The 27,885-nt window shown below is 39.6% G+C and overlaps 1 protein-coding gene across 1 annotated transcript; it reads right to left on the minus strand.

Annotated features, from left to right (window-relative positions):
* Positions 1–357: 357 nt before the first annotated feature.
* TSPAN3 (tetraspanin 3) lies at positions 358–27,885 on the minus strand. Its single transcript, XM_004017830.4, has 7 exons — positions 27,635–27,885; positions 12,813–13,004; positions 12,489–12,563; positions 9,347–9,448; positions 8,251–8,403; positions 7,908–7,991; positions 358–1,261 (listed from the first exon to the last, which is right to left on the minus strand). The coding sequence occupies exons 1-7, from the start codon at positions 27,695–27,697 to the stop codon at positions 1,169–1,171; spliced, it is 762 nt and encodes a 253-aa protein (XP_004017879.2). The 5' UTR covers positions 27,698–27,885; the 3' UTR covers positions 358–1,168.

Consider the following 27,885-nt stretch of genomic DNA (forward strand, 5'->3'; position numbering starts at 1 on the left):
TCTCCTCCAGAAGTTGCCTCTGACCTCTCCAGGCATCTCCTTTCGGCTCCCATTTGTCACTACAATCACTGCACTGTATGAGAACTATCTCCTGTAAATTCTGTGATACCAGCACTCCATATTCCTTGAAGAGGACGGCGCCATCACTGTATCCCCAGGGCCACGCATTCAGCAGGTGCGCCATATCTGCAGGATGTACTGGACTCAAAAGCATCTCTAGGTTTGTGAATACCAAGGTTGCAACAGATATAATGGAAACACATGCAAATCATAATGAACTACAGATAGCACCAACATTTAAAACATTATACTGCTGCTCTGGAATTGAAGTATCCCCAAATAATTAAAAACTACATGTTGAGGGGGTGATACAGAGTTTATTGAATTAGATTTTTCTATTTACAACTGAGATCACATCTACATACTATTGCTAGTCTACATGTGTACATTATTTCTAACGAGTTTAGACTTAACGATGAATGGGCTCAATCATACAAAAATACACGCACACACTCACACTAATTGTTTTAAAATAGTAGTGCATACATTATACTCCTCCTATAAAGCCAGCTTTGATTAAAAACCGCTAGTTTCAAAGATCAGTCTGATTTTGAAGATGAACCAAGATACACGAGGTATGATTCTAAAATCTATCTTAGCCATTTTGTACAGTTGCTATCTTACTGGACTATAGTATATATTTTTAAAAAGGACACTGATGAGGGGCACTATCTGGTATTAACTTTAACCAGACAGCTGACTGCCTCCTCCTCCCCCCCAAAACCTTTGGCCAAGAGTTCTCCACTGTGAAGACTGAAAGGACCTGGTGATACTACAGCAGCAGTCCCATTATGCTTGGAGGTGACAGAAGCAGGGCCACGTCAACCTTTAATTCTACCACACTATGCAACTCACAAACGGTTCTGAGATTAGAACATTTACCGCCGTACGCAAAACACTTATGGACACGGAGAGCTAGAACAGAGGGGAAAAAAAAGTCATAGGTGGGTAGGTAAGAAGGTAGACAAATGAAGAGTCAAGCTGCTCTGTCCAACACCTGTGTATGTGTGCTTTAACTAAATGAACTCAGGAGGCCAATAGCAGTGGACCTGCTCAATTCACCTTCCAAATCAGAACAAGACTGAAAAGCTCAGGCTTGAGTTTTCTACTATGCATAGGCTCCGCCGGTGATGAGGAGCTCATAAGCAGGATCTCTACTCCTTCTGCACAACACGATACAGGCGCACAGCATGCCCAGCAGCTGTAGGAAGAAAACAATGGGGAAAAAAGGCTGAAAATCCTCTTACAGCAAGTGTGTATTTCTTTGTTGGCAATGGAACTGTTTCACAGTTCAAAGATCTCAAATCATCAAAAAAATCACGACCAGTAAGCAATTTCTAATGAACACATTATCCTTTTAGGAACTAAGAACCCAGTTTTGGCATCCCTGCTGCATATCTAAGAATAATCCGTGAAGCAAGCAGAATATCCAGGCTCTTCTAGTGCCATCCCCATCTTGATCCAGACCAGGGCTGTATAAAAGTGTGCTTGCTGTACTGATGGCAACAGTCCGTAACTGAGCCGTCACATATGGTAGCCACTAGCCACATGAGGTTCCTGATCACTTGAAACGGAGCTAGTGCAACTAAGGAGTTGCATTCTTTATGGTATTAATTTAAATTCAGGTGTATGTGGCTAGTGGTTACCACACTAGACAGCAAAGGTCTAGAGTGGAATGATCAAGACTACATATGAGGAAATCTAATGTTTATCTTTCACACATCTGGATTTTGGGGAGACAGGCTTTATGACAATCCACAGAATGAAAAGCCCAATATATGAGTAGCCCAAAAGCCCTATGCAGGGGGAACCAATCCTGATACCAAAAAGTGTGGTTTGAAGGTTTCTGTTTTGCAATTATTTTTGAAATCCAGGACAGCTGTGTGATATTATGTACATATTACTTTTTAAAGGTCACTTTCTTCATCATTTTAATAGGCCTAATCCTTCTGTGGTAGCAAACTGGAGTAGTAATAAAGTCATGCCATGTTATTTTGGATAAGTGAGAGGATTAAGCTGGATTAAAGAGAAACGAGTCTAGAATTTCTGACCTGCTTTCTTACAAAATATAAACGGTTATTAAAGAGCTAAATAAATTAATGTGCTGTTCTAACTTTTCACTGAAAGCGAAAGGTCCCAGTTATTTGATTTTAAAAGGCAGGGCCCTTTGTACATACAGGGGTCAATCTAATTTCAACAGAATGTATCCGATCTATAACTAGACACTCAAAGTCTGAAGTGGAAGATTACTAATGAGACCCATGGACAGAGACAAAGGAAGTCCTCAGTCTGAATTCTCCATGATGAAGTCACACACTCCAACTTCTCCCCCTACTTAGCCTCTATTCTACCTATTTGGGATATATCCTTCCTGCTTGAATTCATCAGTTTCATTATAACAGCATTTGCTCAGTGTTTACTAATGCAAAGTACCTTAAAGATATTTTAAAAGAAGATATTGTTGAAGTTCACTATATATCTTAAGCCAATTCTAGACATGTTTAGTATCTAATTCCTAAAAAAACACATTTCCATTCACTGTACATCAAAACATTTTTAGAACAGCTATAAGATCAAACACAATTATGTTCCCAGGCAATGTTAAATTGAGCAATAAAAATGCTAAGCGCTGAAATTATTGATTTGGTTGGGAAAAAAATCTCTTCCCATTCTCATCTCCTCACATTCCTTTCAGCTGGTTAACTTCTACTGGAGTCAGCACTCTCAAAATGGGGTCTGAAATAAGTATCTTTTTTTCTTGACTTTAATTAAATCAACTTGTACTGATTTAAAAACAATTCAATAAGCTTGATAAAATCCTACTCATGCCTGGAAATGACTCTGTTTAATAACATTAAATACTCCAATAAAAATTAAAAAAAAAAATTAAGTGCTACACAATAACTTCTTATAATGCAAACCTCATCACTAAGTATTACAGGTTCATTTCCAAAGCTTTGCTACATTAAAATCTCATTGATTATTGAAGTTCTCCAACAAAAGATTTAAAAATATCACAAATGTTTTAGCTCCAGTGTGGTTTCTTAGAATGAAACTTATCCCTACAATATTCAAGTCATGAGAAGTAATCTGCACCTAGTCCAAATATAACACCCAGCCAACAGCAAAAATGATTACTAAATACATAAGCAAATGATTAAAAAAACTGACTGCCAAGGATTAAAATGTTCTATGATACACAATTAGATACACAATAGATGGCATCATGGGGAAGTAGGTATTTTACACAAGGTAATTAGAACTGGACATTGGAAACACTCTTTTCTGAGAAAAATTTAGAAACACCTATCAAAAAGTCATCCCTATTCTCTGACCCCTCAACTTAATGGCTACAAATTTTTTGCTATAGATTTTGCACATACATACAGAGGGTATTCACTACTTGCATTTTGGTAATAGCAACACTTCCATAGGTGCCCATTAATGCAAATAAATTATGAAGTAGGTAAAAAAATAGAATACTTATAGGTAGCCGTGGTTAGCATATTAATTTGTCTTCAAGAAGGTACAAAAGGTTACATGTATTATTCCACTTATATAGTATTTGTAGAATGATGAAGTTCTGGGAATGGAGGACAGATTAGTGGTTGCCAGGGTATGGGGAGGAGGAGTGGGAGGGAGGTGGGTGCAATTATAAAGGACTCTATAGTGTTGTAACTGTTCAGTATCCTGACTGTGGTGGTGGTGGATACAAGAACCAAACAGGTCATAAAATTGTACAGAACTGAATACACATATAGAAATGAGAAATCTAAATAAAACCAGTGGATTGTCTCAATGCCAATGTCCTGGTTGTGATATATAACAGTTTTGCAAAATGTTAACCACTGAGGGAAACTGCAAGACGCATAAAGATTCGGTCTGCAGTATTTCTTAAAACTGGAGGCTTCATACAATTATCTTAAGAAACAAAGCAGAAAATTGCATCCTATCAGCTTCTATTTGTATAAAAAATATTTATGTGCTTGTTTAACCACAAACTACTTTTGGAAGGATATATAGGAAACTGGGAACAGTGGTTGCCTCTGCAAGGAGGGATTCAAGAACTGGAGTCAAGATTTGAGCAGGAGTTTCACCTATTATTAAATATTTATCATTTGAAGAAAAATTTATCAAGTGGGCTTTTAAATTAAAGAATTTTCAAAAAGTTAACAATTAAGATTAATTTTCCCCAAATTGAAAAAAAAAAACCAAAAACCACAACTTAGCTACTCAGGAATTAGCTTTGGTTTTAAGTTTTTAAGGAAGAATTACTTGAAATATTTTTTTCAAAAGATGGTCAGAATTAAGCCACTCAATTTTAACTATCTAAAGGGCCCAATCCAAAGTGCTATTTACATATGTATTTTAACTCATTTTAATGAATTAAAATAGAAGTTAGAAGAAGCAGGAAGGAAATGGCAGTCTCAGCCTCCTTCACACTTGGCATACAGACCAGAAAAAAGCAGCGTGGCCTTGGGAAGCAGTTCTCTGTAAAATTTTGCTCTTGATCATTCCATCTTAAGGACGTGACAGCATTGTGAGACTCCAAGGACTGACAATTTCCATTTTTTCCCATACTGCCTTGTAGAGAGCTTTACCTGCACCTGATACTTAGAAGAGCTTGCCAAATCAAAAATCTAGATTTTATTATTATGACCAGACTGTTGAAATATAAACTTTATAGCTGATTATTTGTACATTTAAGAGCCTGGTTACTATCAAAGAAGTGAAATATCTTGCTGATTAATAAACTAATAGTATAAGGAGTGTGCAAAATCTTTAAAATCTCATTCTCTTATATTTAAAAATCCTGTTGTAACAATTAACCAGCACTTTTCAGGTTTTTTCCCCTTGATCATTTTGGTCCTATCCAAACCTAGACCACTTAACAAGACTAGAACAAGGGTGGGCCAATGTTTCATAAAGGGCAATTATAGTAAATATTTTCGGCTCTGTGAACCAAGACACAAAATTAGTCTCTGTGGCAACTACTCAACTCTGTCACCATAACACAAAAGCAGCCATGGACAATACATAAAATGAGCGGGGCTCACACCAAAAAAGGTGGTGGGCAGACTGGCCCACGACACTCAAACAACAAGCTCTTATTGGTAAATTAACTTATGAGAGAATTTTATCTTAAATTCACCTTTATGTCTTAGAACACTGATGAAATGTAGCTTAATGGTACCACAAATCAAAATCAAAGGAGACAGCACTTGCATAGTTTTGATACTCACAATGCTACCAAAAATCATCTTTCTTTACCATTAAATAAAACGATTTACCGCAATAGCTCTTAGAGCTTCCCCACTTAAGAACCTGAAGAAAAACGCTAACAATTTTTCAATGCTATTACATTTTGTATTCCATCCAGCTTAAAGTGTCAATTTGCTGTCGGATTTCATAACAGAATTTAGGAATTTAATCTTTTGAGAATCTTAATTCTTCAATTTGTAATCAGAGGCAGAGCACACATGGAGACAAGGTTCAAGATTTAATGATGGTCCTAAGTCATGCTATCCTTGCTCTTCCTCAATTTCAAGGTCTTCTAAACTAAGGGAACAGGGACTGGAGAATCTCCAAGCATCCTTCTAGTTCTTTCTCTATCACGGTAAATATAAAAGCTCATTGCTCTTTGAGCTGTTTCTGCCTTCACCTAGGTTTTCCATATCCTGGGCACCAATCTACATCAGATTCTGAATACCAAAAGTTTAAACATTTACAGGTACTCACACATATTAGAAAATCCTTTTACTACAAATGGATGTTTTTTCTCTTAAAACTAAAATTTAAAAAATTTTTAAAACCACTATGTTTCAAGTCTGCAAAAGTTCTCAATCTCTGACTTAGTTTTGTGGAACTTGAAACATCAAAGCTTTATCAGATATTATTTAAGCCACAGTGATTTACCTATAAAATGGTATAAGAAGGCATATTTAAGAGACTGGTTAGAATGTTTATTAGTCCCCACTGAAAAATATTTAACGAAGAAATATTAATAAGCTGGTTAATAAGCTCAAGTAGATGAGGGACATATTTGAGTGTTGATTTTTATTAGCCTTCTATATACATTTTGCATACTTCATGATCATAAGCATCATAAACTTCTTAAGCTTTTCTGCTGCATGCTAATATATGCAGCTTTATTACCACACATAAAGTTATTAAAAATGCACAGATCAGGATTTCACTTGGGTAAAGACACTACCTTCATGTTTCGTTATTTTTAGCTAAATGACAGTGTTTACACAGAGAAAATATGAAATACATCCCTGCTGATCTACAGATTACTGCTACACTGAGCCACAGAGTAAATGCTTAGAAGGGCAGAGACCATAGCAAATAGAGCTAGGCTTTTTAATCAATAATTTCAGAGGTGTTTGAATACCAGCAAAGTAAACAATCACCTTTTTGCCATTTTAAAAGGCACTTCCTACTAAATACACTAGTTTCTGTTCAAATATACAGAAAGCAGACAAGCCAAGCAACTTACATATATATTAGCAATTACATTGGTTTATCTAGCAATTAAATGATATAAAAACTTTAACACATTATTGCCTGGGTGATTTTTGCAGAAATAAATTAATGCCTGTGGTGTTGATATGTCTCTGGTCAATAATGTGCTAGAATAGATTCTCTGGACCTGAAGCACGTTTCAAGAATATACTAAAAGAACACTAAGAACACTCTGAGAACTAGATCTGATGCAAAGGATTTTCAATCATTTTCAAACTGTTGTAACATTCCTCTAACAGAATTCCTAAGATAAAATATATATACCTGAGAAACTAGGAATGTAGGTAGTTTATCTGGGCAGATAAATAGTCATCTTCCTTATTTGTTTTCTAGGTGGGTATGAGATTGAAGACTGAAGGCAGGAGAAGGGGATGACAGAGGATGAGATGGTTGGATGGCATCACTGACTCGATGCACATGAGTAAGAGCAAGCTCTGAAAGTTGGTGATGAAAGGGAAGCCTGGCGGGCTGTAGTCCATGGGGTCACAAAGAGTCAGACATAACTGAGCGACTGAACTGAACTGATGAGGTATAAAGGATATGTGTGGGTTTGTTTGTTTTTGATAAAGTGAGAGGTGATTAAAACAATTACCAGGTACTTTGTACAAGCTATTAATAAGGGGGAAAAAAAAAGACTGTTTTCACTGGTAGGAGCTGGGACAGGTACCCTCAGCTGCCAAAAAGACACAGGACATTTCCAGATATGCCAAGTGGTATGACAGACTTCTTGATGCCAATCTGTCTAAAAAAACTAAATCCACATATACTAGGGCAGTTAAACCTCAGTTTTTACTTAACAGTCTTTTCTGTAAAATGATAAAGTTGCTCCTATTAATGTAAGAGACCAGTGTAGTGCCAGTTCTTGATGTATGTATATTAACATATAAATCCCTTGGAGACAGGAAGCAAGAAATGGAAAGAGAAACAAAAAAAAATTAAAATAAAGCTTTCCATCTCCAAGCTAAAATAAAGCAGTTTGATTTTTTTAACAATTGTGTGAAGTTCTACTAAAGCACCTCCCAAGAATACACTATGACAACAGTCTGTATTTTGAACAGGTCACTCACTAATCAAGTCAAGAGAATAAAATAAGAAATCCCCCGTCCATGGTTTCCCCATCCAGATCTCTGGCTTCTGGGATCATTCTGGGTCTATGTCTGGAGACAGGAAATAGAAGATGTTGGACACTGGTGTCTGTACCTCAGTCACTTCCAAGTTATCCATATACACAAAGCTTAACCGCGCTTGGTGGTTAAAAACCATTGGGTGTTGACACTGGAGAATCAGGACACTCTGATAACTCCTTGGCTAGCTGTGCTTACCTGAATAGCTGCAAATGCCAACGCTGCCCAGATAACATGCATCATGATTTCTTGTAGCTTCTTCACAACTAGAGCCTCACACCCCTGAAACACCCAAAGTCATCTTCATTAGTCTTTTTAAAAAGGGAAAAGCTGCAAGGTCACACATTACTACTCACTGGCAGAAACAGAAATGACAAACAGCAAGAGGGGAAAAGATAATGCACTTGAAAATAACTTATATTAAAATTAAATGACATTAAAGGCAAGTAAAAGAAGGTAGAAAAGTTCTAGGTAGAGATAATTCACCAAGAAAACAGGTTACCAGGCTAGATTCAAATGCTAGTCAAGAAACTGAACTTACCTCAGCATAGAGATCAGCGGGGTGGGCCAGGCTGCCATTACAGCTGCTGGCTCTCTCTCTGCAACAACTAAGAGGGACGCTCTGGTTTTTGGTTTCTTTGAACCAGTCTGTATTTTCCCAGTCTGAATAGTTGTGAATTCCACAACAGTGCAGCTAACAGAGAAGAGAATAGAGACATCAGTCCTCATAGAACACAAGGCCCTGTGTTGAACTTCAGAGTTCTGTGCACTGCAGAGCTTTAAGCTACTTTAGACCAGGGATGTCCAAGAGTACTTTCTGCAATGACAGAAATGTTGTAGGTCTGTAAGCTCAGTATGGTAGCAACTAACCACACGGAACTACTGAGCACTCACAATGTGGCTAGTGTTGACTGAGGAAGTGAATTTTTAACTTTAATTTAAACTGCTACATATAATTAGTGGTTCTAGACCCTCTGTCTGAAAAATCATATTGCCAACAAGGGGTAGTTTATAGCTAAGAAAAAAATCTTTAATTTTGCCTGTTAAACATCTGATTCTGAATTAAATATTATATCGAAAGATAAAGTATTTAAAATCTTTTGTCTGAAACGTCTGGGATTTACTCTAAGTTATAATTAGCAGAAGACATGTGGGAGTAAGAAATAAGATGAGATAGATGAAATAAGATTGGCAAAAACTCGATACATTTTGAGGTGAGTTTATGAATACAAAGATCTACTAGATGATTCTACCTTGAGGTATGATTCAAATTGTCTACAATAATTTTCTTTTTTTACGGTTTTGTCTGTTATCTTTGCCGGTCTTATCTTCTAAAGGTATGTGAAAGACTTCTTACCTCCTCTAAAGTTCATTTGGGCTCTCAACTTTCCTGTGACATAAACCTCTCGCTCATTATCACACCTTTAGCTAATTATTTTTGAGGAGGAAGGGCAGATGCTTCTTATGGCTATGCTAGGTAATGGTGGAAAAAACTTTTCAAGGGTGAAGGTAAAAATACTGGACTCATTATGCAGCTAACCATGGCTATTACGGTACACTGCTAATTTACACAGTAACAGAGCTAAGTTCAATGTTGACTCAATAGTGACTGGTTCTCCAGCTTCAAGAGAACTCACCTGTCTCTGAACATAGTCAATGGCCCGGCTAGCAGCATCAGGGTTGGTTCCATTGTAGGTCTTGTATACCTTCTGAATGCTGCGATCAACTTCATTTTCCACCTGAATCAAAACAAAGAATCTAGTCCCTCAAAAATATTGGTGAAAGTAACATTAGTGAAGACTCCAGCTAAATGCCTAAATGGCACATATGTAAAGTTTCAAAATAGTGCTATGAATTTCTTGTAAGAAAAAAAGTTATCTCCCTGCCTGCCTTCGGGTAGACTCAGGTAAAATGTCAGACATATTACATTAGATTAAAAGCAATCAAAGAGATGACTGTGTGCAAGATGGCAGGCTACCTATTTATGAAAGAGGGAGAAAGCAGTTGAGCCTTGAGATAAGTGTCCTAGATTATAAATATATCACCTCCTTTTTCAAATGGGGTTCTTAGAAGACCTACTCATTTTCCTTTCCTAAGGAGGTAAAAATTAAACAACTTAAAAAGCACCCACAGGATACTTTTGGGACAAATACCAATATTACATTTTACTTATGTTTATTTAGACTTGGACAAATATGCAAAAGTAATCAACAGATCTAAAAAAAACGATCAGGAAATCAACTCTTCAAAACATATCACTGCCAACAGAGAGGCAACTAAAGTGTCATTTAATTAAGTTTGCTTGTACCAGATTCTCCTTACCCTACTTCTAAGATGATGGGACCTATTTGGTAATTTTATCAGTCATGTGGTTAAGATCATAAAATTGATACCCAGACTGTTGGCAGGGGTATGATCCATTGCATTCTTTTTTATAGCATAGCTGTCTGGTACCTTATACAGCAATGGTTAAATAGTAAATCAGCCTATCATGTCTTTGACTCCAAACCATAAGTTACAATGAGAATAACCCCAAGTGCACTCAGAGAATAAGCCTAGGATGCCTTTGTATCGGTTCTATGTTGTTGTTGTTTAGTCGCTAAGTTGTGTCCAACTCTTTTGTTAATGCATGGACTGCAGCCCCCCAGGCTCCTCTGTCCATCTGATTTTCCAAGCAAGAATACTGGAGGGGGTTGCCATTTCCTTCTCCAGGGGATCCTCCCCATGCAGAGATCGAACCTATGCCTCCTGCATTGGCAGGCAGGTTCTTTACCCCTAAGCCACCAGGGAAGCCCATAACAGCTCTATAGTTTAATTTAAAGCAGCCTATTAGCCTTAAATGCTGCTGTAGGTGGAAGGCAAAAGTGGGCAAAATAGAAAGAAAAGGGGCAAGAAAAGAAGAAATGACCAGAAAAGAGGAAAGAAGGACAAGAAGGGAGTGGCTATAGTTGTCTTGGTGTTTGTGTTGGTAGGGGCCCTTGTTCCTCACGAACAAGTTGGAGGGTTGCAACCCCCAGTATGATGCATTTGAACTGTGGTGTTGGGAGAAGACTCTTCAGAGCCCCTTGGACAGTAAGGAGATCAAACCAGTCAATCATAAAGGCAATCAACCCTGAATATTCATTGGAAGGACTGATGCTGAAGCTGAAGCTCCAATACTTTGGCCACCTGACTCGAAGAGCTGACTCATTGGAAAAGACCCTGATGCTGGGAAACACTGGAGGCAAGAGGAGAAGGGGATGACAGAGGATGAGATGGTTAGATGGCATCACCAATTTAATGGACATGAGTTTGAGCAAGCTGGGAGATAATGAAGGACAGGGAACCTGGCATGCTGCAGTCCATGGGCTCACAAAGAGTTGAACACAACCAAGCAACTGAAAACCAACTCCCAGTAACCTTCTATGTCTAAGACCAAGGCATTTTTTCCTGCAGAGGCAATGGAAAATGAAATCCTTAATTTAGTTCTTCTAAAATAGAAATCTGGGAATCTATGGACTAAGGAAATTTGAACAAATTTCTCAACTGACCAATTATTCATTTGTAGATCATTCTACAGTCAAGGAGACGCTCGTTCCTTGGAAGGAAAGCTATGACAAACCTATGACAAAGACTGAGATGGCACTAGTGATAAAGAATCCACCTGCCAATGCAGGAGACATAAGAGATGTGGGCTTGATCCCAGGGTCGGGAAGATCCCTTGAAGGAGGGCACAGCAACCCACTCCAGTACTCTTGCCTGGAGAATCCCATGGATAGAGGAGCCTGGTGGGATACAGTCCATGGGGTCACAAAGAGTCAGACACGACTGAGTGACTACCACTTACACTTTCTCATGACAAACCTAGACAGTATACTAAAAAGCATTACTTTGCTAACAAAGGTCTGTACAGTCAAAAGCTATGGTTTTTTCAGTAGTCATGTATGGATATGAAAGTTGGACCATAAAGAAGGCTGAGTGCCAAAGAATTGATGCTTTCGAATTGTGGTGCTGGAAAAGACTATTCAAAGTCCCTTGAATTCCAAGATCAACCCATTCAATCTTAAAGAAAATCAACCCTGAATATTAGTTGGAAGGACTGATGCTGAAGCTCTAATACTTTGGACACCTGATGTGAAGAGTCAACTCAATGGAAAAGAGCCTGATACTGACAAAGACTGAAGTTAAAAGGAGAAGGGGGCAGCAGAGGATGAGATGGTTAGATAGCACCACTGACTCAATGGACATGATTTTAGCAAACTCTGGGAGATAGTAAAGGATGGGGGAGCCCGGCATGCTGCCATCCATGATTGCAAAGAGCTGGAATGACTAGCAACTGAACAACAACTAGAGTCATTTAAAGAAAACTGTCTACAAACTAGGGGTTTCCCTCGTAGCTCAGTCGGAAGGAGTCTGCCTGCAATGAAGGAGACCGGGGTTCAATTCCTGGGTAGGGAAGATCCCTTGGAGAAGGCAATGGCAAATCCTCCAGTATTCTTGCCTGGAGAATTCCATGGGCAGAGGAGCCTGGCAGGCTACAGTCCATGGGGTCGCAAGTTAGACACGATTTAGCAACTAAACAAGCACCACCTAAAACTAGGACAGCAGCAGAGTAACACTTTGTTATATTAAATGAGACAAGAAATCCTGACACATAATTTCTAACTACCTTTATATTCTTCAAGTGGTGGCTAAACTGAAGGCAAAAGAAAATGTTTACTCTGAAAATGAGTTTGTTCTATTTCACTCAAAACACTTAAACCACCTTTCAAAACATATAAATTACAGTAGACAACATACCTTTGCTCTGTAAACATATCCCAAAACCACAACAACAACTTCTGTGACAAAAACCACGAGTAGGATGATGACAAACTGTAAGGAAAATGTAAGGAAACATCATCAAAAATTAAATACAAATGAAAAAATAGCTCTAAATACTCTCTTGATAAAAAACAATTATCTGAGCTAACTGCTACAAGTTTAAGACAAGTGCTAATTCTATTCCAATTATAAAGAAAGCCAAAGAGAATACGGACTTTTATGCTCAAGTCAAGCAAGTAACACAAATGAATATTCCCACATATTATGATGACACATACGGTCAGGGAAGAACTAACTTACCGTGGCAAGTCCACAGCGGCTTTCCCGGATTGTGGCACAGCAACCAATTAGCCCAATAATGAAAAGAAGGGCCCCAACAGCTATGATCACCACAGCAGGGATGAGAGTGTACACATCTTCAAAGAAGTGGTCATAATCGTCGTAAGTGATGAAGACATAGGCTCCGACATAGCATAAAATGCCAGCGGCTCCCTGTAGAAAATAAGGTCAGAGCGCTGGTAAAATTCTCCAACCCCTGGTAAACATTTCCACTATTTCTTGGCACATTAGAACTCAATGAGATTTTCCACCACTTTTAAATCTATTTGTAGACTTTTTTCAGTGAAGCTGAAAATTATTCATTAGTAAGAACATTTCTTTACTAAAGTTGAAAAGTCTTCCAAATTCCATCTACTCTTTGGTAATTGCTGGCTCATCGAGGACTGAGAAACCATTAATTCCACACATAATACGGATGACAAGAATGAAAACACACACAGACCCCAAAGGCCTTCTGTAGTCAATTACAGATCAGCACAGAGGTGAGGGCTACCCCCCTCAAATGGGGAAATCAGGACAAGTGGCAGAGTCAGGACCTGAACCCAGGTAATCTGACTCTAGAATCTGCATTTATACTCTCATCTCTTGCTTTGGGGAAAGAAAATACAATAGTAACTAATAACCATGATACATGATACCCACTTCTAAAAAATTTGCTGTCCTAGATGAGACTGTGAAATGGTAAAGCTAGAGGGCTGAATGACTAAAGAACTTGGCAAATTCTTTGCGTGTGTTAGTCACTCAGTGATTCCTGACTCTGCAACCCCATGGACTGTAGCCCACCAGGCTCCTCTGTCCCTGGGATTCTCCAGGCAATATTGGAGTGGGTTGCCATTCCCTTCTCCAGGGGATCTTCCTGACACAGCGACTGAACCTGGGGTTTCCTGCATTGCAGGCGGATTCTTCACTATTTGAGCCACCACGGAAGTGAAGTGAAAGTGAAGTCGCTCAGTCGTGTCTGACTCTTAGCGACCCCATGGACTGCAGCCCACCAGGCTCCTCCATCCATGTGATTTTCCAGGCAAGAGGACTGGAGTGGGGTGCCACTGCCTTCTTCGAGCCACCAGGGAAGCCCACTGCAAACCCTTTAAGTCTATGCTTTAGAATTGTGTTTCTTGAACTACGTAAATAGGAATCATCTGAAGATCTTATTAAACTGCAGACTGATCAGTAGGTCTGGGGGTGGAACCTGAGATTCTGCCATTTCCAACAAACTCCCAGCTAACGCTGTTGATTTTTGAGCTACACTTTGAGGTACAAAGTTTTAGAGCACCTACCGGGAAGTGAATGCAGAAAGTCATAAAACAGCTGCTGCTGCAGACACTGTGCTCCACCTACAGAGTTTTATTAATACATACATTCTCCTCTCATATTGTCAATTTTGCTCTTGTGTCAATTTTGCCAGCACAATGCTGACAGCCCAGTGTTGCCTGCTTTTATGTGAATGAGCAAATACAGTGTGAGGCTAAGTGTTAAAACATCAGTTTAATGAATTATCATTTATAGATCATTTTGAGGCTTTCATATAAAAAGAATTATTTCACCAATCTTTAAAATTTAACACATACAGCATTAATTTTCAAACTACAAAAGAGCCTCCACAATGATATCATTTATTCTTCTCAACCTGGAAGCAGTTTAAGTCTGTGGGACTCTGCAAGCTTGGGCATCATCAGTATATTTTCATACACTAGGCCGGTAGAATCACTCAGATCTGGAAGGAAAAGACTCCATTTATAGAAAGTTGAGAAAGTAACTTGACTTTAAAAATAAATAAATAAATAACATGGACTTTTTAACAGACGTCAACTAGAATAATGGAGCCAATTTAAGAAACTATATCCTTTTCAAACTCTCCTCTGGCCTTCAGGAGGCCCTACTGCTGGCTTTCTTCCTATTTCTTGCACTGCTTGCTCTCTCATTCTCCTTAGGGACTCTCCTTTACCAGACAAATGTTAGTGATCTCCAGGGTTCTACCTTCGGCCCTATTTAGTTCTCATTTTGTAGGCTCTCCTTGGGCTAGCCTAGCTATGGCTTCACCAGTCACTGTGGCTCTCCACCCAAGCCATCAGCTAGGAACTACACATCCCCATCTGGAAGTCCCACAGTCGCCCTGACCTCAACCTACCTCAAACCCTCGCTGCCTTCCTGCTCACTCCATTAAATCTGCCCTCATATTTCGTATTTCAGAGCAAACAGCAGCAGTTACTTTTCCTAGTCAAATGCCTGAGAGTTACTCTATACTCCTTCTGTGACCTACCTCTATATCCCATCAATCTTCAAACTCCTTCAGGTTTCCTTTTTTATTTTTTAATAGTTTTATTTATGGCTGTGCTGGGTCTTCATTGCTGTACAGGTTTTCCTCTGTGGCTGAATGAAGGGTACTCTGTTGTGGAGCACGGGCTCCCCGGCTCAGCAGTCGTGGTACATGGGGTTAGTTACTCTGCAGCATGTGGGATCGTCCCGTATCAGGGATTGAATGTGTATCCCCCACGTTAGCTGACTCTTTACCACTGAGCGACCAGGGAAGCCCCAGATTTACTTTTAAAACACCACCTGAATACTGTTAACTTCTCTTCAACCCTCTGCAATGCTTAATTCAGGCCTTACCACTGTTCACCCTAAACCTTACTTGCTCACCCTCCCTCTGTCCCTTAATATGTTCTTTATATGATCAGTTATTTCTGTTAAAAATATAAACCAGAACAAGGCATTAGCATGTTTAAAATCAGGATGAGGCAAGTGCCAGGGGCAAGGGGAGGGCGGCTGCATCAGGAGCAGGCTGGCAGCATGGCAGACAGACACACACCGGGGGCCATGTGCCGAGCCGCCCCCAGCCCCCGGCCCCCGAAAAAAAAAAAAAAAAAGGATGAGGCAAGTAAGGCCTCTGATAAACTCAGCTGTTCCTTCCGGCTTTTTGGGCTCGGACTCCCCGCCTCTCAAGCACCCTGCACTACTGAAAGCTGCTATTCCGAATGCACTGCACACTCCCGCACTTCTTTACCTCTGCTGCCCTCTTCATCTGCTCAGGACGCCTTGTCACCCATTAAGATGCAGTGTAAATATCACCTCTTCTTTAGGAAACCATTCCTGACCATTTCAGATGGGATTAGGTGCCCTTGGTCACAGACCATCCCCTACATAGCTCTAACGGCATTTATCACAAGTGTTGAAATTATAACTATATAAATCTCTGCATTCCTTTAGGGCACAAACTTTGCCTGTCCGTCTTTCAGCCCTGAACCACCATCCAGCACCCAGAGCAGCTCTTGGCACGTGGTAGGTATTTGTCAAAATTCATTGAGAACACTTCATCTCATCCCTTCCCTTGAAACTGCCCTTCAAGCTCAATCATAAATCTTTGGTTTGAATTTGCTTTGTTTCCTCTTCAGTTCAATCTTACAGATTTTAGTTCACTATTCGAATAAGATTTAGCAACTTAATCCAGCTTACTTAATTCTTAATGGCCATCACATTTGGAATACATTAGTTTACAAATGCTTTACTTACAGCAATTGAACCTGTTCAAAGACCCTCAGTTCACTGACCTACTTACTTTGGGGACATATTATTATGGGATGATGGAAGACATGAGAGAGAGAAAAGAGGAGAAACAGTTAAATACTTTGGGTGCATTAACCACAGAAGTATATGGAATACTTAACACTCATACCCAAAACTACTTTTTCTTGACTACATATGTGTGATATGCAAACATACATATATGTACACACAAACATTTTGTTACAGTAAATACTTTTAGTCCCCAAACTGAATTAGAAGAAATCCTATATATGAAGCAATCAAATTTTATCCAGTTTGTTTTCACTAGTCATCTCTCTATTCTTTGGATTCTTAGCTTTTCTTACTCTAATAGGCAACCTTCATTTACAAGGCTTGAATTAAAATAAATTCCATCTTTGAGGTGCTAGTAAAGGTAATTAAAGGCTACATAAATTTGATAGAAAATAAAACTGGAAGATATAGGTACTCAACAATTTGAAATACAGGACATTGAAGAACTATTTCCATTTTAGATATGAAATGAGTCTGAGGTCCCTACAAGGCTCACCCTTGGTGCTGGCCTGGGACTGGGCCAAGCGAAACACTTCCTGTGCGGCCAGCCTCCACCCAGACAGATAATGAGTACAATGCAAGGAGGAGATGCCATTTATAAAGCTGCCTGTTCCTTTTCTAATAGATTTGAGAGAAGTTTCTTTCCCCAGGCTGCAAACTAGTCAACATCTAAGTCACACAGTGCAGTTGAGAACATAATGCTTCTGTTTTGACAACATACAGGGGGAAGCAGCATAGTCATTGCACATACCAAGAAAAACTGCAGTGACTGCTGATATGAAACTATATAAATCAAGTAACTCATAGAGGGTGTCCTCTAAATTTTCTTCTCTTAATGACGTGTGTGTGTGTGTAGTCGCTTCAGTCATGTCTCTTTGCAACCCATTTTCTTTTCTTAATGACGTGTGTGTGTGCGTGTGTGTGTGTGTGTGTGTGTGTAGTCGCTTCAGTCATGTCTGACTCTGCATCCCTGTGGACCGTAGCCCGCCACACTCCTTTGTCCATGGGATTCTCCAGGCAAGAATACTGGAGTGGGTTGCCAAGCCCTCCTCTAGGGGATCTTCCCAACCCAGGGATCGAACCTGTATCTCTTATGCCTCCTGCATTGGTAGGCAGGTTCGAAGCCCAATGACATGTATACATAGTGCTTAACAAAAGTTGTATAATAAACAATTTATGAAAGACATCAGTTACTTTGAAAATACAGAGAAGGTGTCCTAACAAGAGCTGAAGACCTAAAAACAGCAATAAACAACTGCTTTAATGACATCCAACCATCCAAATGACAAACATAGGTGGGGCGCATATAGTAAATGTAAGGAAGGTTATAAGTAATTCCTAACTAGGGACTTGCAGTCATGAAGATTTTTAACATAGGACCGGTGGCTATTAGAAAGGCTAAAAGGTGAGCAGGGTTAAATCCTTCTTCTGAAGGGTCATGCTGGGATTGAGATCTATCAAAGGCTCTGGGCTTTGCCAACAAAGCAGCTGCAGAGGGGATGAAATGTAGAACTTGGAAGCAGCTGAACTGCTTTAGTCACCACCGAGAAAATCTGAGCCTATAAGGAGGATTTGTGGAGGACAGTATACTAAAAATATTCATCCTTTTTACAAAGAAGTGAAGGGAAATTTAAGGGAAAGGCTGAAAGCTGAAACAATAGGGGAAAAAAAAGAGAATTTTCTGAAAACTGTTCCTCCTTACCCTTTTTAAAAATCTGCACCAGGCCTTTAGTTGCGGCATGCAAACTCTTTAGTCTGTCATGTGGGATCTAGTTCCCTGAGCAGGATCGAACCTGGTTCCCCCGGCTGCACTGGGAGCATGGAGTTTTAGCCACTGGACCACCAGGGAAGTCCCTCTTCCTTACCCTTTAATAAACTCAGGTTCTAAACTGTCACAAAATTGTAAAACCTTAGGAGAGCCAGTGCTTTTGCACAACACCAAGCTATTCCTCCAAAAATAAAGCTACCTGTTAGAAAATTTTAGAAGTATGAGTTTAGAAGCATGACACTTCACTTTATCCTTTCACCCTTTCACTCCCTACATACAAATGTAAAGCCCTTTTAAAGTAAGAAATTTCACTGTTATGTAAGATTGATTTTTCTATAGTTTAGAAACCAGTGTTTTGGTTTAGAAACTAGTTGTTTTGTTTCTGTACTTTTCAAATCTTCTGAGAGAGATGATGAAATACTATAATCCACAAAACTCCTAAATTCTTTACTTTCCTAAGAAAGAAGAAACAGGAAATGGAAGGTAGCACATCAAGCACAGTGAGCCTGCCACCGGAACAGACTATCCCACAACAGGAGATGAAAGAGCTCTGCTGTGAAAGTGTATTAGTACGGAAATTTAGAAATGTGAAGGTAGAAGCATCCCGCAGAGCATCTGGGTGAAGATAAAGCAAAGAAGAACACAAGTGATTTTCCTGCAGGACAGGGTAAAGATGAAGGGGCCATCTTAAGTCATTCAGCTAAAAGCAGAGTCTGACAAATTCTTCTCACCTGCGAACTATACTTCTCTGTGTGATTTTTGCCTCCAACAATCAATTGGTAAAGCAGAAGCGACTGGAATGTTGGGAGAAAAAATAGAAAAACTTGGCAAAAACCACTGTGTACTCCACAGACTTTGTAAGAATGCAGATTTCAAAAAGCAGAGAGGGGAAAAAACAGCAGCAGAAATTCATCTTAGGTATATTTATTTTTAAACATTTAACTCAGAGCTTTCTGTATGGTCACAATAGTCTCTCATGTACCTATCTCCCTTCTCTCCTACAAGGAATCCATTGGTAATTCTATACAGCACATTTAACGTATATATATGGAATACAAAAAAAAATGGTACTGACGAACCTATTTGCAGGTCAGGAATAGAGACACAGAGGTAGAGATCAGACTTGTGGACACATTAGGGGAAGAGGGTGGGGTGACTGAGAGAGGAGCGCTGACATACACACCATCATGTGTAAGCAGATCGCTGGTGGGAAGCTGCTGCGCAGCACAGGGAGCTCAGCCCAGTACTCCATGGCAACCCAGAGGGGTGGGATTGGGGGTTGGGAGCGAAGCTTCAGAGGGAGGGGATATACCTATACTTTGAGTTGAATCACGCTGCTGTACAGCAGAAACCAACACAGTATTGTAAAGCAATTATCTTCCAAGTTTAAAAAGTTATCTATTTGGCTGTGCCAAGCCTTAGTTGCAGCACGTGGAATCTTTGATCTTCGTTTCAGCATGCTGGATCTTTAGTGGCGGCTTAAGAAATCTTTAGCTGTGGCATGTGGAATCTAGTTCCCTAACCAGGGATTGAATAGGGGCCCCAGCATTAGGAGTGCAGAATCTTAATCACTGGACCACCAGGTAGGTCCCTATACAGTGTACTTCTGAAAGCTTCCCCAAACTCCACCCTCAAGCCATAAGTTTCTTAAAATCACCTTAAATCTTTCATCATTCTACTACTTACATAACGTTTTCTAGTCAAACATATTTGTTTTGGTTCTGACTTACTCTGATAAAATACTTCATATCTTTGAACAGAATTACTCTTCTACCAAGTCCAATGCTGCACATTTTTCTTATCGCTCAAGAAAAAGAAAAAAAAAAAGACTATAGCAAAGATTTCAAATCCTCTTAACAGAAATTAAAGCTATTTTAACCAAGAATTTGGGAAGCTATTAAATATATCATTTTCTCCATAACAAATTGGTCAATAATAAACACAAGCAGTATTCAAAGATATGTAAGGATACAGAGAGAAGAGCCCTCAGGAGTAGAAGAAGAATCTTTCTGGAATGCAATCTGGCAACACATCATTAGCCTCAGCATTTATGCTTTTGTACCTATTAACTGTACTTCTAGGAGTCTATTCTTAAGAAAGGAGGTCAGAAGGAAACAAAAGATTTGTACAAGGTGCATTCATCAAAATGCTACAATAGCAAAAACAAAAGATCATGTTGAAGTTTGACAGAAAACAGCAAAAGTCTGTAAAGCAATTATCCTTCAATAAAAAAAAAATAAAAATTAAAAAGAATACACACACACACACACACACACACACAAAGAAAAAAGCCAAGCATCCAGAGATATATTTGCATTAGAGCCCTTAAATATGTTGAAGCATAATTTAGTAACACACTTGTGGTATGTTAGGGGAAAAACACACTTATGCATGGATATTTATAAACACCAAAATGTTAATACTGGTTGTCTCTTGGTGGCGAAATTATGGTAACATTAAAATATTTTTCAGTGTCTTCTTTAAAAAGGAAATATATATTTGCAGAATCATGAAAGCTAATATTTAAAATTGTATCTGAAATTGAGCCTTCATTGTTCTCTAACAAATGAATTCTTAAATCTGTCCTTAACCAAAACATAAAATAGGAATCTCTTCAATCCCAAATGTTTTAGGCACCTCTGCCAATCTTCCCTGTTTATAACTTTTCTTGGGTCTGCCTGGCTTTGACTCATCTTTATATGTTTTCTGACTACTTAACACAATTCTGATCACTTCAGTATGCATCTTTTTTCTGCCATAAATATCACCTATCAAGGAGACAAGCAAACAAAACCCTACTTCAAGATGTATAATTTTGACAATAAGCCACTTCTTCCTTCATTATCAATATCACTATCATTATTGCCATTATTCTTAAAGAAAGAATATTTTAATCCTTTAAACCAATATTACTCTGGAGATATTCCAAAGATCATGTTCCTCAATTCTGTCCTATTTTCACTTTTTCTGTATTTGACTTTTTATAATCATTGTTTATCTAGCTTAACAAAATTTTTCTATTAATCCAATTTTTATCTCCCAGTTGAAAAATCTAAAACATTCAGGCTGCAGTGAAACTGGAGATCTGCAACTGCCATAGTCAAACTATTTTAACAGCATGGAAATTAGATATTTTCAGATTGCAAGGCTCCAGGGGTCATCTGAAAGAGTATTTTCAGAGTATTTAAATATGCATTTTTCTTTGAGACTCTCTATCCCCATACCCAACTCTAACTGTAAAGAGTCAGTTATTACTACTAGAGCCTGAGGTGTTTCAACTTCATAACAGGAGTTTGCCTTTGCTTGGGTTATGTATTTAATCAATAGCAACAACAATATAAAATACAGTATGTCAGCATTTACTATAGATTTCCTTTTAGTAAGTAAAAAACAAATACATTAATGCAAATAATTTTTCTCAGCTACTGGCTCTACCAAACTATTAAAGAGGGGGAGGGAGGAAAGAGATGACATTTTTAAAGGAAGACTTGAGACTGTCCATGTGGAAGGGGGAAGGAGAGGAGCAGCTAGAAATTAAATTCACTAGAACATTAAATGATTTTGCCTGTCTATCTGACCCTTCTTCCTATAAGCTATTAGAAAGCAGGAACTATACCTTTTGCATTTCTCAAACAGGTAAAGCACAGATATTCAGCAAGTATTTACTGAGTGAATGAGTCTTAGGGTATACTTGTTTGATGCAAGTATAAATTTTATGGAATAAATTTTTTTGCAAAATTCTTAATGTTGGATCTTATGGAATAAATTCATTAAAATATTTCAAAGCATGATAAATACCCTAAAAAGGTAATAAACAACCTATTTCTTAAAAATTGCCAATTAAAGAGAGTCCTCCTACATTCCCTTTGCTTTGAGTTCTTTCAGTTAATAACTCCCAGCCACAAGGTACTTGGTCCAGTGGACAGATGACTGAGAATGCAGTAAGACTGGAAATAATTCATTTTCTTAACTGTCAAAGACAAGAAATAGGTCTCCTGTTATATACGATAACTTGCTTTTCTTCTAGTAAACTGAGAAACAACTATGAAAAAAGAAATCTGTTAGCTGAAGGTGTGCTCCAATGACATATTCTTTGTCGGAGCAGTCACTCATGAAGATGAGACTACAAGAGGTAGAGAAACAAATACCAGGATGGGAGATGAAGGGTCCAGTTTAAAGTATCATATTCTCATAAATGCTGGAGAGGGTGTGGAGAAAAGGGCACCCTCCTACACTGTTGGTGGGAATGCAAACTAGTACAGCCACTGTGGAGAACAGTGTGGAGATTCCTTAAAAAATTGCAAATAGAACTGCCATATGACCCAGCAATCCCACTGCTGGGCATACACACCAAGGAAACCAGAAGTGAAAGAGACACATGTACCCCAATGTTCATCGCAGCACTGTTTATAATAGCCAGGACATGGAAACAACCTAGATGTCCATCAGCAGATGAATGGATAAGAAAGCTGTGGTACATATACATAATGGAGTATTACTCAGCCATTAAAAAGAATTCATTTGAATCAGTTCTGATGAGATGGATGAAACTGGAGCCGATTATACAGAGTGAAGTAAGCCAGAAAGAAAAACACCAATACAGTATACTAACACATATATATGGAATTTAGAAAGATGGCAGTGACGACCCTGTATGCAAGACAGCAAAAAAGACACAGATGTGTATAACAGACTTTTGGACTCAGAGGGAGAGGGAGAGGGTGGGATGATTTGGGAGAATGGCATTGTAACATGTATACTATCATGTAAGAATCGAATCGCCAGTCTATGTCTGAAGCAGGATACAGCATGCTTGGGGCTGGTGCACGGTGACGACCCAGAGAGATGTTATGGGGAGGGAGGTGGGAGGGGGTTCATGTTTGGGAACGCATGTACACCCGTGGTGGATTCATGTCAATGTATGGCAAAACCAATACAGTATTTTTAAGTAAAATAAAGTAAAAATAAAAATTAAAGAAAAAAAAAAGTATCATATTCTCAACTCGAATGTGCAAGATGTGCTAGAAAACACAAAACATGTATATGGAGATGTGTGACAAACAGTTTTTCTTCATTTATAATGAAATATTTCATTATAAATTTTTATCTTTTAAACAAAAGCATGAAGGTACAGCTAAAACTTCTTTTGGTAATTTGAACACATCAAATTTGCCTTAGGGCCTGTAGGCTGTTCCTTGTCTTAAATGTCTGCCATTTCCTCCAAATCACCCCAACATCTGTTCCTTCACACATTCCAGATTAAATTTCACCTCCTTGGAAAAGACTTCTTTGCCAACCTATCACATCATTCTGTCTTAATTCTCTGCATAACATATCACTATCTGTTATTTTTCTTGCTTATTTTTAACTGTCTGTCCTGTAAAGCTCTGTAAGAACAGAGATCTTCACTTTTCCACTACTTTTTCAGTAATATAAGCAAAAAGTGGGTGCTTAAACATTTGTGTAGTATCTGCTTAACAAAGCACATTTCCTTAATTTTATGGATTTACAGAGGGAAATGAAAGTTGAAACTTTTTAAAGATAAGACAAATTTTAAAGCTTAAATAAGGCTTTTAAATAGGATTTGTATTTCATATGAATGAATGATTAGTTAAGCTGCCACATTCTAAAGTTGTTTCCAAAAGCCTTTAAAAGGTGTTTAACCTTGTGGTATTTCCTACTCCAGAGCCGTTTTAGTATTACCATGCCCTTTCATATTGATGAAAAACAACACCCTAAACAGATGTGCCAGACTAGAAATTCTGCAAGCAGGGACAAAGCTTTCTCTTACAGTCTCTATAATGCCTAAGATATGTGTGAGCAAAATAAACACTAGCCAATTGGCTCTTCTTCTAGGGTAGAAAAAGTAAAGGTAATTTGTATAACATGGGACTTAGTTAAATACTCAATTAACTGAACAGAATAAAACCTGAAATTATCAAGTACTGATTTAAACTTGTTTTAGATGAGGCCTCCCAGGTCAGATCGAATTAAGACTCTTGTCTGACCTTGGAGCAAAAGTGCAGTTTAGAGAAGAGATTAATGACTATTTATTCTAATAGCCTTCAAAATTTAGTAACTAAACACTTTTGTCTTCCAAAAATCATCATGGGTCTAGCACTAATACACTTACATTTAAAGCTATGCCACTCTGTAAAAAACAAAGAGATCCAAGTTGTACATCCCTTCACTTGTCCAAAATCACCTCTCACGCTACAGGCCCTAATATTCTGGAATTTGGTGATGAGCTCTCAATTTCCATTAAGACAAGCTTAAGAACTTTAGAAACCACTGCTTCCCCTTTGTGTCTTTCCACAGTAATTTTCTTAGACTGTACTGTCCACAATAATCTATACCAAGTCAACATTAACAACTTTGGCTGTTATATCATCTAATGCCGATTCTAAGCATTTCAAGTACATATCTATTTCCACATCACAACTCACTGAACAAACTGCCAACTGAACCAGGATATCAAGATATTAAGAGGCAGAGTTTAAATATGTTGCCAAAGCAATTAAATGCCAACATTTATAAACAGTCAGCTGATAGTAAAGAGCCAATGCAAGTTAAAAAAAATCTTTGCTAACGCTGACCAGTGGTGGTGGTGGTGTCGCTAAGTTGTGTCCAACTCTTGCAACCCCATAGATTGTAGTCTGCCAGGCTTCTCTGACCATGGGATTCTTCAGGCTAGAATACTGGAGTGGGTTGCCACTTCCTTCTCCAGGGGATCTTCCCGACCCAGGAATTGAACCTGGGTCTCCTGCATTGCAGGCAGATTCTTTACCAACTGAGCTATGAGGGAAACGTTGCCCAGGGGAACCGAGATAAATGTTAGAGATGCTCTATGTAGGGAATGCCTATTCTTACACTGATACATTAAGGTATTAAAAGGTGGAACGAACCACTTATAAAAGAATACACTTATCAGAACTAAAGAATGCAATATAAAAAACCAGGAAGAACAGGTTAACATGTTTTATGTACTTCCTCATAATGACCTAATTTTTTAAACTGACAAGTTAAATAGTCCAGTTTAAATGCTGGTGGAAGTTCTAAACAAGGTTAAAATCATGTTTTGGAGCAAGTGAGTCTAACACTGCCTAAAGAGGTCCTTGCTCCCTTTGCAAGTCTTTTGAAATCACACTTTGCTCTAACATCACAGGCTCTAGAGTATAGGACACCCTGGGTTTGAAGGCTGGCTCTGCCCCACCTTGGGTGTGCCACTTTAAGTAAACTTTAATATCCTCATCTGTAAGAGAAGCATAATATTCCCTGCCAAATGAGGCTGTTAGGAGGCTTTATTCCATTAAAGTGCTTAGCACAGTGCCTGGGTATAAAAAGCACTCAAATTTAGTTATGATTACCAACATCATCAGATTCCAACAGTTGGTCCCTAAACTACTAATTCTGTGGGAGACTCATCTAATATTGCTTCCTTCTTAGTTATGTTACATGAATCCTGCTCTGTGCCATTTTTTTCCCCTACATGTCTGCTTAACTTCCTCATCACAGCTCACCTCACAAACATTTTACTATTCTACTAACCTAGATAAAGGGTGTTTAACCTCAGCCTTGGCAAGAACCCACCATGAAAAGCACAACCGAAGTTCAACATAACCTTCTTCACTAAGTGCCAATAATAGTACATATACTTATATAATTTCTAAAGATGAATGAATCTTTGAATAAACTGCAATTTTAAATGAAAATTTAATTATTTAAAGAAAATGGTTCCTGTATTTCCAGTATTTTGTTTAACAATTCCAGTCCCTGAGCTTGAAAGGCCTAGAAGTCACCTGATAGTACACAGATTCTTCTTCAAAATCAAACTGGATGCCCATAAAAATAATAAGGGACTGTAAAGGATACAAAGCTAAGTCTACACTTAAGAATCTTATCTGATAGTGTTTCTCATCTGGAGATACTAGGAGATTCTTTTACCTTTTAAAAAGGCTTCTAAGTCAAACTAAAGTATAAGAAACACTGCTCTAAATGGAAAAGAAGAAATCGTGGAATCCTGATATCACGTGGGTGATCCTGAACAGTACTCTCAGTCCGGATTCTTTTCATCACACCATACCCTGAAAGACTCTATGGCAAAAGATGTGTGTGGTAAGTGCCCTGTGATGCGTAATTATTCTTTTACGCTACAGCAGTCAGGATATGAAAAGTTTCATTCTTTGCAGGGGGAGAAGGGAACCGGGTTGTAAGAAGGAAAGGATTCTTTCCAATTTAGGTATGTTTGTGGCAAAGAGGTGAATGGACGCATACAAAAGGATGGGAAGTGGAAATGTTCAAGAAGTGTCCTGAAGACTGGGGACAGAGAAGTGTGTCCAGGTGTTTAAGAACATGGTCAATTGTGAGGAAGTAAAAGATGATTTGAGGACTTTGGTTGCAACACTAGGAGAGCACCGAACTTTATTCTACTACTGAAGCTTTGGGGGAGGGGTGTGTGTTTATTTTTTAAATGAAGTAAAATGATGTGAAGGAAGAAAAGCTTTATAAGATTTATCCGGGTGCAAGGTCCAGATGAACTAGAGGGTGGAGAGGCTGCCAGGAATAACACAGGTTATTACAAAAGTCCCTGACGAGATAAGGACCTGAAGTAAAATGAAGTGCTTTACAAAGGGCCTTTTCTTTGGGGGCGTGTCCAAAAAAATTCATAAGCCACCTTTTATTGAAAGTGAACTCATCGCTTTCTAGATCTTGTGACACTCGAGTCATATTTAACCAAGGTTTATAATCTCAGGCTACCCACCCCCATGGCCAAACAAATAAGATTGATTTTTCTGCTCACAGGATTATTTAGCTTCTCAAGTTGAAACCTTTCCGTTTTCTGGGCTGGTAACCAGTCGACCAGTTCTCCCCACACAAAGAGCTCTAAGGCAAAATTCCTCACGCCTGAGTCGGAAGCGTCCCCGCACTTTGCACCGTTTGCTCGCTTGCCTCGGGGCTGCCAGTGGAGCCGCGGGGGCTCCGGGCCCTGACAAAGAAAGCGGAGCCCGACCCTTTGGGGAATATCCTATTTCGAGCTTGATGTCCTGAAAGAATCTGCAATGTGAGCTCTCCGTCCAGCAGGCTGCTCCGGGGGGAGGTCGGGGGAGGGGGGGCTCTCAGCGCCGGGCTCCTGGCACAGAGCCCGCCGGCCGGGGCGTTGGGCCCGGGAGGGAGGCCGCCAGAAGCCCCCGAGGGTTTCTCCTCACCGCCCTCGACACCCCAAGTCTTCGTCCCGGCCGCCGAGATACCAAAGCGAAGCGGCCTCCGGGGCCAGGCCCTCCCGGGTCTCCGCCGCAGACTCCCGTCTCTCCCCCACCTCCTCAGCGCCAGCCACGACCCAGCCTGTGTCCCCGCTGGGTCCCCACCGGCGCTTCAGCCGAGGCCTCTTCGGGCCGCACCGCCGGCCCCTCGCCCTTTCCCGCCCGCTGGCCACGCTCACCCAGAAGATGAGGTTGAGAAACACCAGCACGGTCTTGGAGGAGGTGATGCCACACTGGCCCATGGTGCCGCCGGTCGGCTGCGGCCCTGCTCGGCGAGCGGGACGCGCTCACCGAGCGAGGTGGCAATGGCGACGGCGCCTCCCCACAGGGAACTGCTCGGCCTGCGAGGCGTTCACCGCAGCCCCCGGCGCCGTCGCGCACCCCAGCCCCAGCAAGCACCTCGCTCCTACGCGCAGCCGCCGCAGTCTCC

Source organism: Ovis aries, chromosome 18 (assembly GCF_016772045.2).
Source record: "Ovis aries strain OAR_USU_Benz2616 breed Rambouillet chromosome 18, ARS-UI_Ramb_v3.0, whole genome shotgun sequence".
In the NCBI taxonomy this organism is placed as follows: domain Eukaryota; kingdom Metazoa; phylum Chordata; class Mammalia; order Artiodactyla; family Bovidae; genus Ovis; species Ovis aries.

Bases quoted from the DNA above. Each gene is read 5' to 3' on its own strand.
- TSPAN3 (XM_004017830.4), bottom strand. From the start codon at position 27,697: ATGGGCCAGTGTGGCATCACCTCCTCCAAGACCGTGCTGGTGTTTCTC. The intron at 12,564-12,812 runs GTAAGTTAGTTC...TTTTCCTTACAG, and splicing joins GCCGCTGTGGACTTGCCACG to TTTGTCATCATCCTACTCGT. The intron at 9,449-12,488 runs GTATGTTGTCTA...GTTTTGATTCAG, and splicing joins GATATGTTTACAGAGCAAAG to GTGGAAAATGAAGTTGATCG.